At 43.9% G+C, this 15473-nt stretch overlaps 1 protein-coding gene across 1 annotated transcript in view; it reads left to right on the forward strand.

Moving 5' to 3' along the window:
• ctbp2l (C-terminal binding protein 2, like) overlaps nucleotides 1–8493 on the forward strand; it is a 134094-nt gene extending 125601 nt beyond the window's left edge. The window contains exons 8-10 of the mRNA XM_083636095.1: nucleotides 2712–2839; nucleotides 3197–3314; nucleotides 6520–8493. Of these exons, the coding sequence (XP_083492221.1) occupies nucleotides 2712–2839; nucleotides 3197–3314; nucleotides 6520–6700 (427 nt within the window). The 3' untranslated portion in view covers nucleotides 6701–8493. The remainder of the gene's footprint in view (nucleotides 1–2711; nucleotides 2840–3196; nucleotides 3315–6519) is intronic.
• Nucleotides 8494–15473: the final 6980 nt, after the last annotated feature.

Raw genomic sequence — 15473 nt, forward strand, 5'->3', positions numbered from 1 at the left:
CACTGCTGCTATATTACAAAGAACATTTATACATTCCATTCTAAGCTGTGCTCAGGGGCGGACTGGGATCATAATTCAGGCCGGGCATTAGATACCAAGCAGGCCAGGCCGATACGGGCCGACGCGCGTGCCGGCGTCCGAAGGGCGGCGGCGGAAAATTTGGGGCGTTTGAAGCTCAATTTGGGCCGTTTGAAGCCCAATTTGGGCCGTTTGAAGCCAGATTTGGGTCGTTTAAAGCCAGATTTGGGCTGTTTGAAGCCCGATTTGGGCCATTTGAAGCCCAATTTGGGCCGTTTGAAGGCCAATTTGGGCCAAGTCCAATTCTACAATGAGATGCACCCACTTTAAACCTGAATAAAGTAATAAAACCACTAGTAAACCAGTAGGCGGCGCCTGGCCTGCTGTTCAGTGAGTGGCCTGGCCTGGCTTGCAAAAAAAAAAAAAAAAATTTTTTTTTTTTTTTTTTTTTTTTTGGCAGGCCAGGCCACCGGGCATTTGCCCGACGTGCCCGATTATGCAGTCCGCCACTGGCTGTGCTCTTATTGTAATGTTAGTTAATGTTTTGTTCAGATGAACCAGTAATTATATAGCCTACTACTACAGGATATGGTTCTACTTCAGTATAGGCCAGTGGTTCTCAAAGTGGGGTCCAGGGACCCCCAGGAGTCCTTGAGGGGGTTCCAGTGGGTCCCCAGCAAAAAGAGGAATCATTAATTTGGACTATAATTCCATCCATAAGTAACACAAAGACAGAATCTATGACTATTTTGCTCATGGGTTTCAAACACTCTGCATCTGCAATAAAACATCTACGGTAAAAGCAAAGATGGGGGACCCTGCAACAAAATCTTATCAAATGGGGGTCCGTGGCCTAATTTGTGTCAGTTTAGGGGTCCTTGACGTGAACAAGTTTGAGAACCACTGGTATAGGCTATGGTTCAGTAGTAGATTTTATATATAGATTTTTTTTTGTAAGTTAGATAGTAGGGCTGTGCCGATTCACTTATCTCCCGATTCGATACTATCACGATACTTGGGTGCCGATTCGATATATATTGCGATTCTTAAGTATTGCGATTCTACGATTATTGCGATTCGATATTACGATTTATTGCGATTTTTGTTTCTTTTTTTCTTTTCTTTTTTCAGTTTGTTTGCTTTTTTACACTAGATTAGAACATGGGAAAAGTTGAATCATACACTAGAGACTGTATATTATATCATGAGTAGGGCTGGGCGATATAGTTAAAAACAGGGGCAGACTGGGATCATAATTCAGGCCGGGCATTAGATACCAAGCAGGCCAGGCCGATATGGGCCGACGCGCGTGAAATTTGGGCCGTTTGAAGCCCAATTTGGGCCGTTTGAAGCCAGATTTGGGCCGTTTGAAGTCCAATTTTACAATGAGATGCACCCACTTTAACCCTGACGTGTAATTATTACTTCAGACTACCGGTAACTAATAAAGTAATAAAACTACTAGTAAACCAGTAGGCGGCGTCTGGCCTGCTGTTCAGTGAGTGGCCTGACTGCAAGCACCCAATTTTTTTTTTTTTTTTGCGATTATCGACTCTGGAATAAAAGATCGATTCAAAAAATCGTGACATTAAAAATCGCGATACTTAGGTGAATCGATTTTTTCCCCCACCCCTATTAGATAGACATTATATCTAAATTTTAGACCTCGAAGCATCGGTAACATGTCCCACATTGTCCCACCACACAAACATGCACAAAAATGTGTCCCACATTTGGTTTGCTGGGATCTGGTCACCACACCACACTGGCTCAGGTCGTGGCTGAGGCTTATTCAACAAATGTGTTCTATTGATTTATCACATCATTTCTTTATAGATAAAAAAAGTGAGTGTAAAAACCTTTTTTTATGATATTGTGGAACTTTAATCGCATTTTTTTCCATTCAACATTTATAATTTGATTCATCATAAAAGCTCTGATCGCCTTGAATGGGGGCCAGATTAGATCATGTGAAAATACCTGCTGGGGGCCAGCTGCCTCTCGCATCATATGGGTTATTTAAAAAAAATCATATACAATACAATTGTACTCGAATAATTTTTTCCCAGTGCCATAATATTAGTCCTTAAATCAATCGTTCAATAGGCTATTTCACTTTATCCACCTGTTCATTGCCGGACAATCGCTGGTATGAATTATGCTTAGTCTCGTAATGTCTCTCTCTTCACATTGTACTGCTTCATAACAGCAACAGCCTCTTGGCAAATATGGTGGACATAACTGTTTCAGCTTTCAGTGAAAAAGTATTTAACTTTCCACCACTCCTGAAACATGGTGGAACATTAGTTCCACCTGGATTGTTCCTACTTAGTGCTTGTCTACAAACTGTATGATAGTGCTGTTATCGTTAGGTGAACTGAAAAACCGCAAAGTGAACTTGCTTTGCTGCATGGAGGGCCACATATACTAGAGACAAGCCGAGTGCCGTTTAAAATTGGTCCACGGGCCGCAATTGGCCCCCGGGCCAAACTTTGGACATGCCTGCTCCAATACATTTCTCTCTGTAATTCTGTGTTTCTCCACCTCTCTCTGTGTGTTTTTCCACCTCTCTGTGTGTTTCTCCACCTCTCTCTCTGTGTTTCTCCACCTCTCTCTGTGTTTCTCCACCTCTCTCTGTGTGTTTCTCCACCTCTCTCTGTGTGTTTCTCCACCTCTCCCTGTGTGTTTTGCAGTTTTGCCCAGGGCCCTCTGAAGGACGCCCCTAACCTGATCTGCACACCACACACGGCCTGGTACAGTGAGCAGGCCTCTCTGGAGATGAGGGAGGCAGCCGCCACCGAGATCCGAAGAGCCATCACCGGTATGCCGTCATCTTTTTGGGGTTTCTACCCAACAGTTCTAGCTCATCCAACACACATCAGACAGATCACAGACACATCTGAGCCCATCTGCACCACTCCCTACTCACACCCACAGCCTCCCCTCCCCCCAACCCCCCCGCCCTCAGAGCCAGTCCACTATCTGATCCGATACACATCTTTCTTTCCCAGTTGCCACATTTCCACTTCAGTAGGCCCCGGGCAGCCGTTATTCAATCTGGACCTCTTCATAGATGTCATCATTAGCCAAGCCGAGCCCGGCCTCCCTGATAACATCCAGATTGTTCAATCTTACTTTGCTTCTTTTTTATTTATATTTTGTTCTGCTCGCATTACAGGCCGCATCCCTGACAGCCTAAGAAACTGCGTCAACAAGGAGTTCTTTGTCACCACAGCACCGTGGGCAGTGATGGACCAGCCCGGCGTTCACCCTGAGCTCAACGGCGCAGCCTACAGGTAGGGCACGGCACGGACACGCAAACCGCTACTGCGCCGCCTCAGACGTTTTATTTAAAGCTGACCTGTGACGGATTTTCTCTGAATATATCATCAAATGAATTGCCATCAGCATCACATCCCATAGCTTTTAAACCATTGATACCTAAGCGCATGCTCTAGAGCGGCACTCTAAACCTACGGCACGTTTGTAAACACCCCCTGTAAACCTGACGTTTTGTGGAGAAGTTGCCAGAGCGGTCGGAGTTCACTAAAGCCTTCATATCTCAGGCTCTGTAGCACATAGAAACATAACATAAAAAGCATTTGAGAGCTTAACCCTTTGGCTTTTCGTATTATATTTGCCCTAATGTTCATTGTAAAAAAAAGATATCTTTATCCCAAAAAATAAAAAGATTCTAATGCATTTTAAGAAATGTTAATAAAGATTACGGCAAATGTAGCCCTTCCAAATAAAAAGCCACGGGTTTAAGCTCTCAAATGCTTTTTATTTCATGTTGATAGCTACTATAGAGGCTGAGGAAATCGGTTCTGTTGAACCCTTGAACCCTAACCCAGCAAGAGTAACGTTAGCGACCTCCGTTTTGCAGTCGTTTTGAAATATGGCAAATTCGCCAGAATGTCACTCACCCAATGAGCCTTGGCTAGCGTGTCCACAGTCACATCATAATCTGGGTGTGGAATCTTCTTATTCATTGATATCTTCGTCCTCAAAGTAAGTCATACTCTAGTCTCAAGTCAACTAGTCTGGCTGGAATGCCGCTTCCTTGACTTGCCGTGTAGTTCAGCTTTGGAAAACTTTCCACACCGTCGAGGCAAAAATAAAAAACTACAAAACCCACAATGCATTTCACCTCCGCCATGTCTGTTTCAGCAAATCATGATGCATTTCATCGGTCACATGTCTTGAAACAACGATATACACGTCACTACCGGTCACTACGCGTCTGTGTTGTAACCGGGATGAAAGGTAAAAGGACACCACACCCGTCGTTTTCGGTGTTAAAGGGATATCCACGCAAATCAATGGGTTAAACTGCTTATTTTTGGGTATATTTTCCGTTATTTCTTTGGAAACCTTCTAAAGGTGAATTGTGCTCAGTATGTGTTGAACTGGAGCGATGTCTTAAAGGCCCCCTCCAGTCATTTTTACTACCTGTATAGACCGTTGGTCTTCTATGAAAACGTACATGAGCGCGCGCTGTATAAACGCACGTCACCATTTGTGCCAAAGAACTTACATTGACAAGAACCAATGGCTAACAGCTTTTTCCACTACTGCAGCATAATGACTCGGACTGTTTGTCTCAGTCATACTGTTTGTAATTAAAAAAATAAAAAACAGAACAGCTTTGCATCTTGTCTTGATTAAACTCTCTGTCTGCCCCCACACTGGAAATACCGGACGCAGTTATGCCGTCTGGCAGTGACGTCATCACCCGTTTTTACCAACAGCTTATTTTGTGGACAAAATAAGGTCACAGTGGTGAACAATGTGGCTAACAGACCAGCTCATGACTCACCAACACATGAAACATCTTCAAAATGACAGAATACACTGGAGGGGGGCTTCAAGCAGATTATTGGGGTTTGCGTTGGTGACAGTTGTTTTTGCGGCTCTCGTTAGAATGCGCTGTCACAACTATTGTCCCACTGATATATGAATGAGAAAATCCTACAAAGTACCATGCTAATTTCATGTTTTGTTTGATCTGCTTGCCGATATTCAGTCTGTTCCATTCTGTTTTGTTCAAGTCACAAACATTTGGTTGCTTAACAATGTCTTATCAATGAACCTACCAGTGCCCCCCCCCCCCCCCTAACTCTCTTCCATAGTAGTAGTGGGTAGGGTAGCTCTCCCTTTCCACCAATATCCCATTGTGGGCCCTTCCTGATCTCAGCATGTCCGCCTCCATGTGCTTCTCTCACACAGCCAAGTGAACCAAACTCTTCCGGCCCTAACAACCGGTGTCCCCCAAGACAAAATTATTGCCTAGATCAGGAGCAGGTAAATACAACCAACCATCCGGGCCGACAGGTCCCGGATAGATCCTCTCACCTGATCGACTGTGTGCCAATGCTGTGCCCCCCCCCCCTCTATAACCCCACTCCCCCGTCCAGTCCCCAATAGAGTACCGCAGGAATGAGTGCTACTCCGAAAACCCGGAAGTTAGCACTTCCTGGTTCCCTCAGTCCAAAATCATAAAAGTGGTGTTCATGTGTGAAGATTATCTTTTTGAACACAAAGATCGCAGTTTCATAAACCTTTGTGAACCACAGACCTGATTTCATGCATTTAACTGAAACTCCCATACAAAATTCCCATTGACTTCCAGACGAGGGAACCCAGGGCGATGCTAACTTCTGTGTTAGCCTACAAAAATATGCCATCCCTGCGGTACTCTATACGCATCTGGGTAAGTAGAGGTGGTAGCGAATGTGGGTTTGGAGTGTCCAGTTAAGCATGACGTGTGGCCATTCACATAGAGTCCATTTCACTTTCATGGATGGAGTCATGCTTTGTGGTTTTCCTTCTTATGGGCTCTGGGCTGTATGTATTGTTCTGTTCTGTTGGGTTGGGCTGCTCTGAACTGCATCATCCTTTTCCTCCGTTTTGTTGAATGGTGTTCCTGTGAATTTCCCTCTGTAAAGGTGTTTGCCAGGATATTGCGTACTCATTGTAATGCTTTACCACTAGATGTCAGGTAGAGTTGAAGAAAAACAATCAGAAATACAATCAAATATTAGAATATAATAAAAAAGAAACGTAATATGTGTAATATCCAAATTGCAGAGGCTGCAGTTAATTGTGTAAGAGAGTGTGGAAAATTGATTTCTAAGGTCTAATTTAAAGGTGTTTTAGAGCTGCATGTAATACATTCTCCATACTGACCACCCCCCCCCTTTTTTTTCCTCTCACCCCCAAAATCACTTTTTTCTTTAAACAATTTTGAAGTTCTAAAATTGTAGGACAAGAAAAATCACAATTCCAATATTCTGTCAAATAATCGCAATTAGATTTTTGGCCAATATCTTTCAGCCGCAATGTCAGGTCTGTTAGACAATCCTGTGGTTCATGGTGTTGGGGATGTGGGCTCGTCAAGCTGTGTAACTGGGTTTTGCCCCTAGCGGACAAGCCTTTGTCCTAGTGTCTGTAGCTGCGGGTCTCTCCGGGACTCTAACCTGTGGGCTTCCCCGTCACCAGGTACCCGCCGGGTGTGGTCGGAGTGGCTCCGGGCGGCATCCCCGGGGCGTTAGAGGGCATGGTGCCAGGGGGAGTGCCCATCGCCCACACCCTGCCCTCTGGGACACACCCCTCCCAGGCCCCCTCGCCCAACCAGCCCTCCAAACACGGCGAGACCAGAGAGCACCTCACCGAGCAATAGCAGCAGACGAGACGTCTCATCCGACCAGTCAACACTCGAACGTCTCCAAGCAACCCACCCATTACAAAGCTAAGCCACCAACTGGGACCAAGAGACAGTGAAACATAAGAGGCTGCCTGGCACGCAGTCAGCAGCCGGGAACGAGCGACGTGTTCCGGGCAAATTTGTACTTTTAACGTTTTAGTTTTTACTCTATCTGTCTCTTCGGGTTCCGTACCAACTTTACTCTTTGATGATGATGATGTTTGTTTTGGTTTTCCTTCTTCTTTGGGACATGCCTGTCATTCTGGAAACAGTTTGTTTTGTTTTTCCTTCTTCTTTGGGACATGCCTGTCATTCTGGAAACAGAGTCCAGTGGGTTTTAGCGCTCCGAGATAGACTTGCCAGCCGCCGCGCGATGAGACTCTGTCCCGGCCCCCTCCAACTCAGAGCTCATGGGAAAAGTAGGCCCGCATCTCAACACACCAATGGGGGAACAAGAGAAAAAACTTTTGACTTCATGTGCTACTGGACCTTATTCCCCCCCCCCCCATCCTTACCCCAAACCCTCCTCTATCCACCCTCCCCACCCCCTTATGTAACTAATGTGTACTGTTTAGCCCACCCCAGTCCATTCTGTATAATGCCTCAGAAGAGAATATTTTTCTTTTGTTCGATCTTGAGTGTGAAAGGCAGAAATGAGACTAAAAACGGATTATCCACTTATATATATGTATCATTCATCAAATAAAAAGGAAAAGACAAGATTGCTCATCAGTAATAGTAATCTAGAGAGTGGGTTTTAACCCTTTCCTGACTATATTACATCAACCGCGGTGTGTGTCACACTTGTCGGTTACAGGTATGCAACCCCAGAGGGCAACTTTCATAGCCTCATTGTCAGGAGTCTCATTGTCACGATTGTTGTGAATAAAGTCTATCAAGCAGTCAGCGGTGAGCACTCAAAACGTTCACTCTATATATTTGACTGTATTTGTGACCTGATGTGAGTTTAAGAGGGAGTGAAGTGAAGGACCATGTTTGACTTGATCTATTTGAGTTCATAAGAAGTGGTAATGTGTCATTCAGTAGTAAACAAAAATGTCAAGAAGACACTGCATCTCTGATTCTTCGTCTGTGTTGATGGGAACGGACATTTGTGATGATAAATGACAGCCAGCGGACAAGCTCTCTTTACTTTCTTTCTACGCTGATGGCAGCAGGAGACAGATGGCACCCGACAGCAGCCACGGCCGAGCACACTTCACACCTCCGCCGACGGACAGGAAAGGGTTAAAGCAAGCTTCATTCCTTAATGACTCAGGAAAACACTTTTTGCAGATATTGTTTATTCCCAAAATTTTGTCTTGAGGAAAAAAGAAAAGAAAAAGAAATGACTAATCTGGGTAGTGTGGATATTTTCTCTCTTCCCTCATCCCTTCCATTGTGGTATTTTTATATACAAGACGCATCCCATGTTTTTGGTGTTAAAAAGAGTTTTGAAGAGTCCTGTTAGATTTGTATTGCCTAGTTAAATGTTCTTATAACCATAGTCCTATGTGATCCTCTCTCTCTCTCTCTCTCTCTCTCTCTCTCTCTCTCTCTCTCATATTTTCTTTGTTCTATTGAAGGCCAGGTTATTTGGGGCATCCTGTACTCTGTAAGAGCAATAGCAAAACTCCTACTTAGTGTCCCGACAATAGCAGAAGAGGCAGCCAGCAGTATGTTTTGTTTTTAGTGTGAGTATTTGTATTTGTTTCTTGTACAAGGTGAACATTTAGCATTCAGTGCAGTTCAAATAAAAGATACAATTCTGAGAACCAACTGTCTGTACTGAATTGCTTGCTTGATGATTGATACTTGACATACATTCACAAAAACCTTTTTCTATTGGCAAACAGAGAAGTTACCCTCTCACCATTGAAACCACATGATCTAAAAGAAGTTGTCTGACTTTGGATCAGAAGATTGAGGGTTCAAGTTCCCTTTTGTGCTCAGCTTTCTACTTCATTAATTCTGGCATTTTCTAGGTAACACTACAATAACGTACACAAATAATGTAGTAGTTACTAGTAAACTAATCATTAACTAATAGTTAATGATTAGTTAATTAATAATTTGTCATTCAATCACTAGTTAATCATAGTTAATGAGTAGTATCTAAGTTCCTGAGTAGAGTAGTTAATCATTACTTAATGATTACTAAATGTCAGCTCGTGAATATAGTAGTTAATCATTAGTCGGTCAGTTCCATGAGTAGAGTAGTTAATCGTTCGTTAATGATTAATAAATGTCAGTTCGTGAATATATTAGTTAAGGTCACATTGTGAGTATAGTAGTGAATCATTAGTTCATGATTAGTTCTTAGTTCCTTAGTAGAGTAATTACTCATTAGTTAATGGTAATAGTATGGCTCTACCGACTACTACTTCACCATTGAAGTAGTTGAAACTACAGCAAAGCTACCCTGGGAGAAATGTAGTTTAGGAAACTACAAGTTACGCAGAAAAGGTAGTTCAAACTACTTTCACAGATTAGCTAGATTAAGTTAAATTATATTTACACTAAAATCAGGTGCTTTCATCACATTCTTTGTTATTTTCCTTTAACTTGTGCTTTTTTGTCTTCCATCCATAATTTATAAAAGATATTTTCAGCCATTGTATACATTTTTGACAGATGTATGTTGCTTTACAGCTGAAATTGGGTGAGAGACAGATAGTGATAAAGAGAGAGAGGTTTTGCTGAATAGCCCACTGTAAAAAGTTAAACCAGACAGGTCAAACTTTTCATAGTGCACTGTGAAAAGTTCAACCAGCCACACCTGAACACTCACACCCAGGTGGTGCTAATTAAGTGTCTTAAGCTGCTTTCACACATGTTCGGAATTCAGGAGTTATCTAGAGGCCATACGGATGGCTGTCATGTATGAATGTCTGCATGCGTCTCATGCGCGCTCCCGCGGAGCCTCGTCCTAGACGGAGGGAAGTGTACCCCCAGCCGTAGTCGCAGAAGCGTATTGTCCCCCCCCCCCCCCCTCCAGAGCTCCGTGAGCTCGTGAGTGCATGAGGACAGAGACGATCGTGACAGATTATTATTATATAAATAGTCGATGTGAATGAGCAGCAAAAAACACATGCCATTTGGTTTTCAAATGAAGCTCAAAACTGCTCCGTGTGCGACAGCCAACATGTTGCGGATTGCTGGATTGAAAGGCTCATGGCTCTGATCTGATTTCATGTCTGCTTCGCACAGCACACACATTTAATAAGCATTTTTGGACGCGAGGGTCGTCCCGCTTCCCAGTATTGGACTTTTAGGACTGAACATAGCAAAGACCTGTTTTGTTTGTACTGCTTGCGACTCGAGGAAATCGATGCATCTGGGCGTGAGTTGTAGGGTTGTTTAATTAATTACTTACTAACGTTATGCGCAAACGATTATATGCCGTGAACGTTAGGCAGTTATCGCCCATTATGTATTTTTAGTTTTCACAACTGTGTGGTCATGCCCAAAATTCCCCCACCCCCGCCGCCCGCCCCCTCTCTACTTTACAAACTCTGCGGAGGTGCTACTCATGTGTGAATGCAACATGCCTCATGTGTGAAAGGGTACACTTCACCTATCATCCGGGGCAGGCTCAGTGGGGGGCAACCCTGACCTGATCCGGAGTTCATGTGTGAAAGTGGCTTTAAAGTGGTAATCCACAACAGCTGCGCTGCAGCGCTGGATGAGGTAATCTCATCATGAATGGAATTCATGAGGGAGAGAAGTCTTCCTCATGAAACCTGGGTTACATCGTAACCATCCGTTCATCTCTATGCAATCTAAATCCCATAGAGATAGGCACAATGCTTATCTCTATGCAATCTAAATCCCATAGAGATAAACACAGTGTTATTCTATAAGGTCTGGTCCGCTGACTTAAAGATGGATGCAGTCAGATTATTTAAACAATATTTGAGCAACAGTTGTACCAAAGGTAAGGTTTGTGGCTTTGTGTTGTTATTATTGTGGAAGAATCTTACAAATTGGACCTTGATGGTATGCAAACACATGGAAAAATGCCCTTGGATTCTGTTACCATTAGCCTACATGAAACAATGTAAGATAAATCAAGGTCCAAATGATTGCAGTAGCTTTGAATTTAGAAACTGAGTGAGAATCATGCAGTCTTATTGAGATTGTTTTAGACTAGGGTTCCAGCCCGAGCACGGCCTCACCCGCAGCTCGGCTGCTGCGTCTGCGTGGCCTCGCCTGCTCTATTGGCATGCACAGCACACAATTGCTCAACTTCACATCACTGATGACATCACAATTGCTCGAGTGACATCACTGATGATGTCATGGACCTTATGACATCATTACTGACCACAATCATCACAAATCTCACAATGCGGGACCAAAAACATGTCCAAAATCGCAAACAGCCAATCAGAAACAATCCTCCAACAACAGACAGGCAGGTCTGTGGGTTTGTCTGTATGGTCAGTGCAGTCGGAACCCTCCTTTGCAGTATAGTTTATTGAAGAACATTTATTTTAAACCTTTAATATCTTCAATTAATTAGAAGTGTAATAAAAACAAAAAATGGGTTGTTACTGTATGCCTATTGCTACTTTTATTTACAGTATATACAGGCGTTAAATCGCACCTTTCTGATCCACCTTGGAACCTGGTAAAACAGCTCATCCATTCCAGACACATTACAATTTGGTAAATAGAGGCAAAATGCACTGAGGTTCCTTGGGATCATGGCATCAGCTATGTGCACAAATCTTTTATTTAACAAACCAGTCACCTGTAATTAAAACTACAGCCACCCACAGGATATGTCAATCTAGACCGTTTTGGTGTGAGTTGTTGAGTTTTGGAGACATCGGCCATAGATATGTCTGCCTTCTCGTTAATACAATGGAACTGGATGGCACTTGGCTTGTGGTGCTCAAAGCACACACACAAAAAATAAAATAAAATAAAATAAAATGAAAACTCAACAGCAATGTCTATATGTAGCTAGAGCGAAAATTCTATAAGAGAGACCTTAATGTCATTCATTCACTCACTTTTCATTCATTCACTCTCAGGATATAACTCTAGCTCTCATACCCACTTCTTAATCAACCTGCATTTTCCTGTTCTAGGAGAAACCCTTTAGTTGTCACTGGCTCTCATTCATCCCTCCTGTCCTCATTCACATCTTTCCCTGTCAGAAGAAAACCTTTTAATGTCACGCCCACTCATTCATAAAACTCAGTCACCAATCACCCCTTTCCCGCTTCTACCTGGCGTCACGGTTTGTGGGCGGTATCATTTAGATTAAGCCAATCAGAGCATGACACATCTTCCCATTCAGCCTATCATGGTCTATACTGTCATAGCTAAAAAAAAAACGTTTCTCTCTGTCTTCTCATTGAGTTCTGAGGGGCCCTTTACACGAGGACAGTCTCTGGAAGAAACGACACAATAGCGTTTCCTTCACACCTTTTCCTTCACACCTTCTCCCCGTTTACATGAGCGCTGTTGAATTTTTAAAACGCCGTAATGTACATGCCAGGTCGCTAGGTGGCATTGTGATGGTCAACGGGGCGTTGCTCGTCACTCCACGGACGCTTCTGCATGACGTCATTTCGTAATCTTCTTTCTGGGTTTTAGACACGGAAGTAGATTACGGCTACCGTAGTCATTTTTAGACTTGCCAAAAAGCTGTTTTCAAGCTAAAAAAACCAAACTGTTTTAAAGTTGTAATATTCTTCGGGTGAGAACGTTACATAGATGTGACCAGTTTATCAGAATAAGCCGTTTTGGAAATATTTAACGAGCAGCGACGATCGGGAGCGCTGGCTGTGCTGACACTACTACTTTCACCAAGTATCCAGTATCTGTCTGTACTGTATGTCTGTGTGCACTTTGCTCATGTGTATGTTTCCACACACGGCACTGACCTCCTTGCTCTCATCTCCTCCCGTATCGTCCTGCACTCGGCTCCCAGGAGCTTCCTGAGGTTGACGGCGTGGATGACAGCACCTGCCTTCTTGTCCTCCTGGCCAACGCCGTAGTAGAGCTGCCAGTTCGGTGCCGCGTCTATGTGCCGACAGCCCACAGTGCCGATAGCCCACAAGCAGAACCAGCTGAGCGAGGCGGCGTGCAGCGTGTCGGTGGACCGGCTGGAGCTAACCTCTCCCAGCCCCCATGCCTAAACCTAACGTCTACCTCTCCCAGCCCCCACGCCTAAACCTAACCTCCCCCACCCCTTACGCCTAAACCTAACCTCCCCCACCCCTTACGCCTAAACCTAACCTCCCCCACCCCCCACGCCTAAACCTAACCTCCCCCACCCCTTACGCCTAAACCTAACCTAACCTCCCCCACCCCCCACGCCTAAACCTAACCTAACCTCCCCCACCCCTTACGCCGAAACCTAACCTCCCCCACCACTTACGCCCAAACCTAACCTCCCCTACCCCTTACGCCTAAACCTAACCTCCCCCACCTCCACGCCTAAACCTAACCTCCCCCACCCCTTACGCCTAAACCTAACCTCCCCCACCCCCCACGCCTAAACCTAATCCCCCAGGAGATAGTATTAGTAGGAGAAAGAGAGTGAATAAAGTCTTGTAGTTAACATACAAACATGCTGCAGCTATTAGCGCATACATGGGCAACATACGGCCCGCGGGCCGTATGCGGCCCATGTAAATGGTAAATGGTCTAAATGGTCTGCATTTATATAGCGCTTTTATCCAAAGCGCTTTACAATGAGTAGATAGTCTACATTCACCCATTCATACACCAATGGCGGCAGGCTGCCGCGCAGGGTGCCTACACACCATCGGGAGCAAGGAGGGTTAAGTGTCTTGCCCAAGGACACAGCGACGGCAGCTGGGAGGGAGCGGGGATCGAACCGCCAACCCTTGCGTCATTGGCCGACCCGCTCTACCTCCTGAGCTAAAGCCGCCCCTGTATGCGCTAATAGCTGCAGCATGTATGTATGCATACATACATGTATGTATACATGTACGCCCATATATGTATGTATACATACATGTATGTATACATGTATACATGTATACATACATACATACATACATACATGTATACATACATGTATGTATACATGTACGCCCATGTATGCGGGCCGTGTGTGGCCCGCGATGGAATTGCAAAAAAAAAAAAAAAAAATTTTTTACAGTGCACTTGAACGCAACATGCAATATACCCGCTGAATAAGTGTCCAAATGTTCATGTCATTCTGGGCAATACTCTTCTGTTATAGCATTTCAGTCTGAAATATGGAATATCTTTCAATAATATTTATGACTAAAAGGCTAAAAGTAATCTCATGTGTAAGAAATGACTGTTCTACATTGAAGTAGAAATTTTAATAATTAACTTGTTGGTTTTGGATTTATTTAGCTTCAAGAGTGCATTTTTGTTCTTGTGTGACCCTCAACACAGGCTTTGAGAATCCCGGGCCACTTACTGATACTTATGCTTAAATTAACCCACTCATATTCTGGTTTATTTCAAGAAAAACATTTCGGCTAGTGGAAATTCTAATTGGCTGGTAACTTTAAAATCTAGCAGCCATATTGGCAATGAGTTATTCCTCTAAACCTGGCTTCAAATGCCCCAAATTTTTCGTGCTGGCGCCGTTCAGCCCTCAGCAAAATCTGGTAGCGAGGACATTTTTTTGTGGCCCTCTCTATCATCAAAGTTGCCCATCCATGGGTTACGGCATGACAATATTTGTTCGGCCCCCGGCAACAATCTGGGTTTCTCATGTGGCCCCCCATGAAAAATAGTTGCCCACCCCTGCCTTAGATGGTAAATCATCTCTTAGTCCTCTGTGACAGTATTTTCCTGTGTGTACCCTCTAACACATACCCGCCACACAGGGGGGCCGTATGTTGCCCATGTGTGCTTTATAGTAACGTTCAGTCAGAACTCATTTATAATTAAGCCCATAGTTAATGAACTAATCATGTACAAAACACACACACAGTCACATATTTTATATACTGTATATGTTGTAAGCCTAGTTTTTGCCATCACAGCTGCTTTTTACATGTATGGGATAATACAGGCTAATATACAAGGTGTCCCAAGCTCTGAGTCATTATAAACTCAATTAGCTACAGAAGCTAATGTTCACATTCAGTCCTTGTATATTTCTCTCATGTGTTCATCATTCCTTTCCTCCTCTGTGTGTGTGTGATTGAGGAATGAATTGCAGGTGGTGTTCATCCTAATTGGCCTGGTCAGGTGTCAGATTGCTGCTGGCTGATTGGCTGGTGGAGAGCATTTAAGCCAGCTGATGCCATCCTGTCGCCCCTTGCTCTCCTCATTCCCAACGATGATGGCTGCTGTGCTGACTGCTGTGTTCTGTCAGGTAGGAACTGTGTGTAGACCTACTTTAGTAGTTCTGCAGAACTTTATTAAGATGTGTCTTTATCTTGGTAGACCTGTGCAGTCTAAACTGTAAATAGTTACCTTCCAGATCTACACTTTTGTGCACTGTAAATAACACTTACCCAAGTAGCAGAAAGTAGGGGGAGAAGCCCTTTAGTTTTTTGTAACATTTTCTGATGTTTATTTTGTAGGAGCTTATAGGTAAGAGCTGTCTCTTATTTAATCCATCATTTTCTTTTCTTAGGTAAATTTAAGGTTGGGGATTAGTTTGATTGGTTAGTTGTGTTGGGGCCATGCTGTGCTCTGAAACTAAACCTGCTACTTGTGAACTTGTGATGGTGGTTTGGCTGATCATCCTTGGGAGTGGGAAGAGTGGGGGCAC

The sequence above is a fragment of the Poromitra crassiceps genome, assembly GCF_964638095.1.
Source record: "Poromitra crassiceps genome assembly, chromosome: 4".
NCBI classification, from domain to species: domain Eukaryota; kingdom Metazoa; phylum Chordata; class Actinopteri; order Beryciformes; family Melamphaidae; genus Poromitra; species Poromitra crassiceps.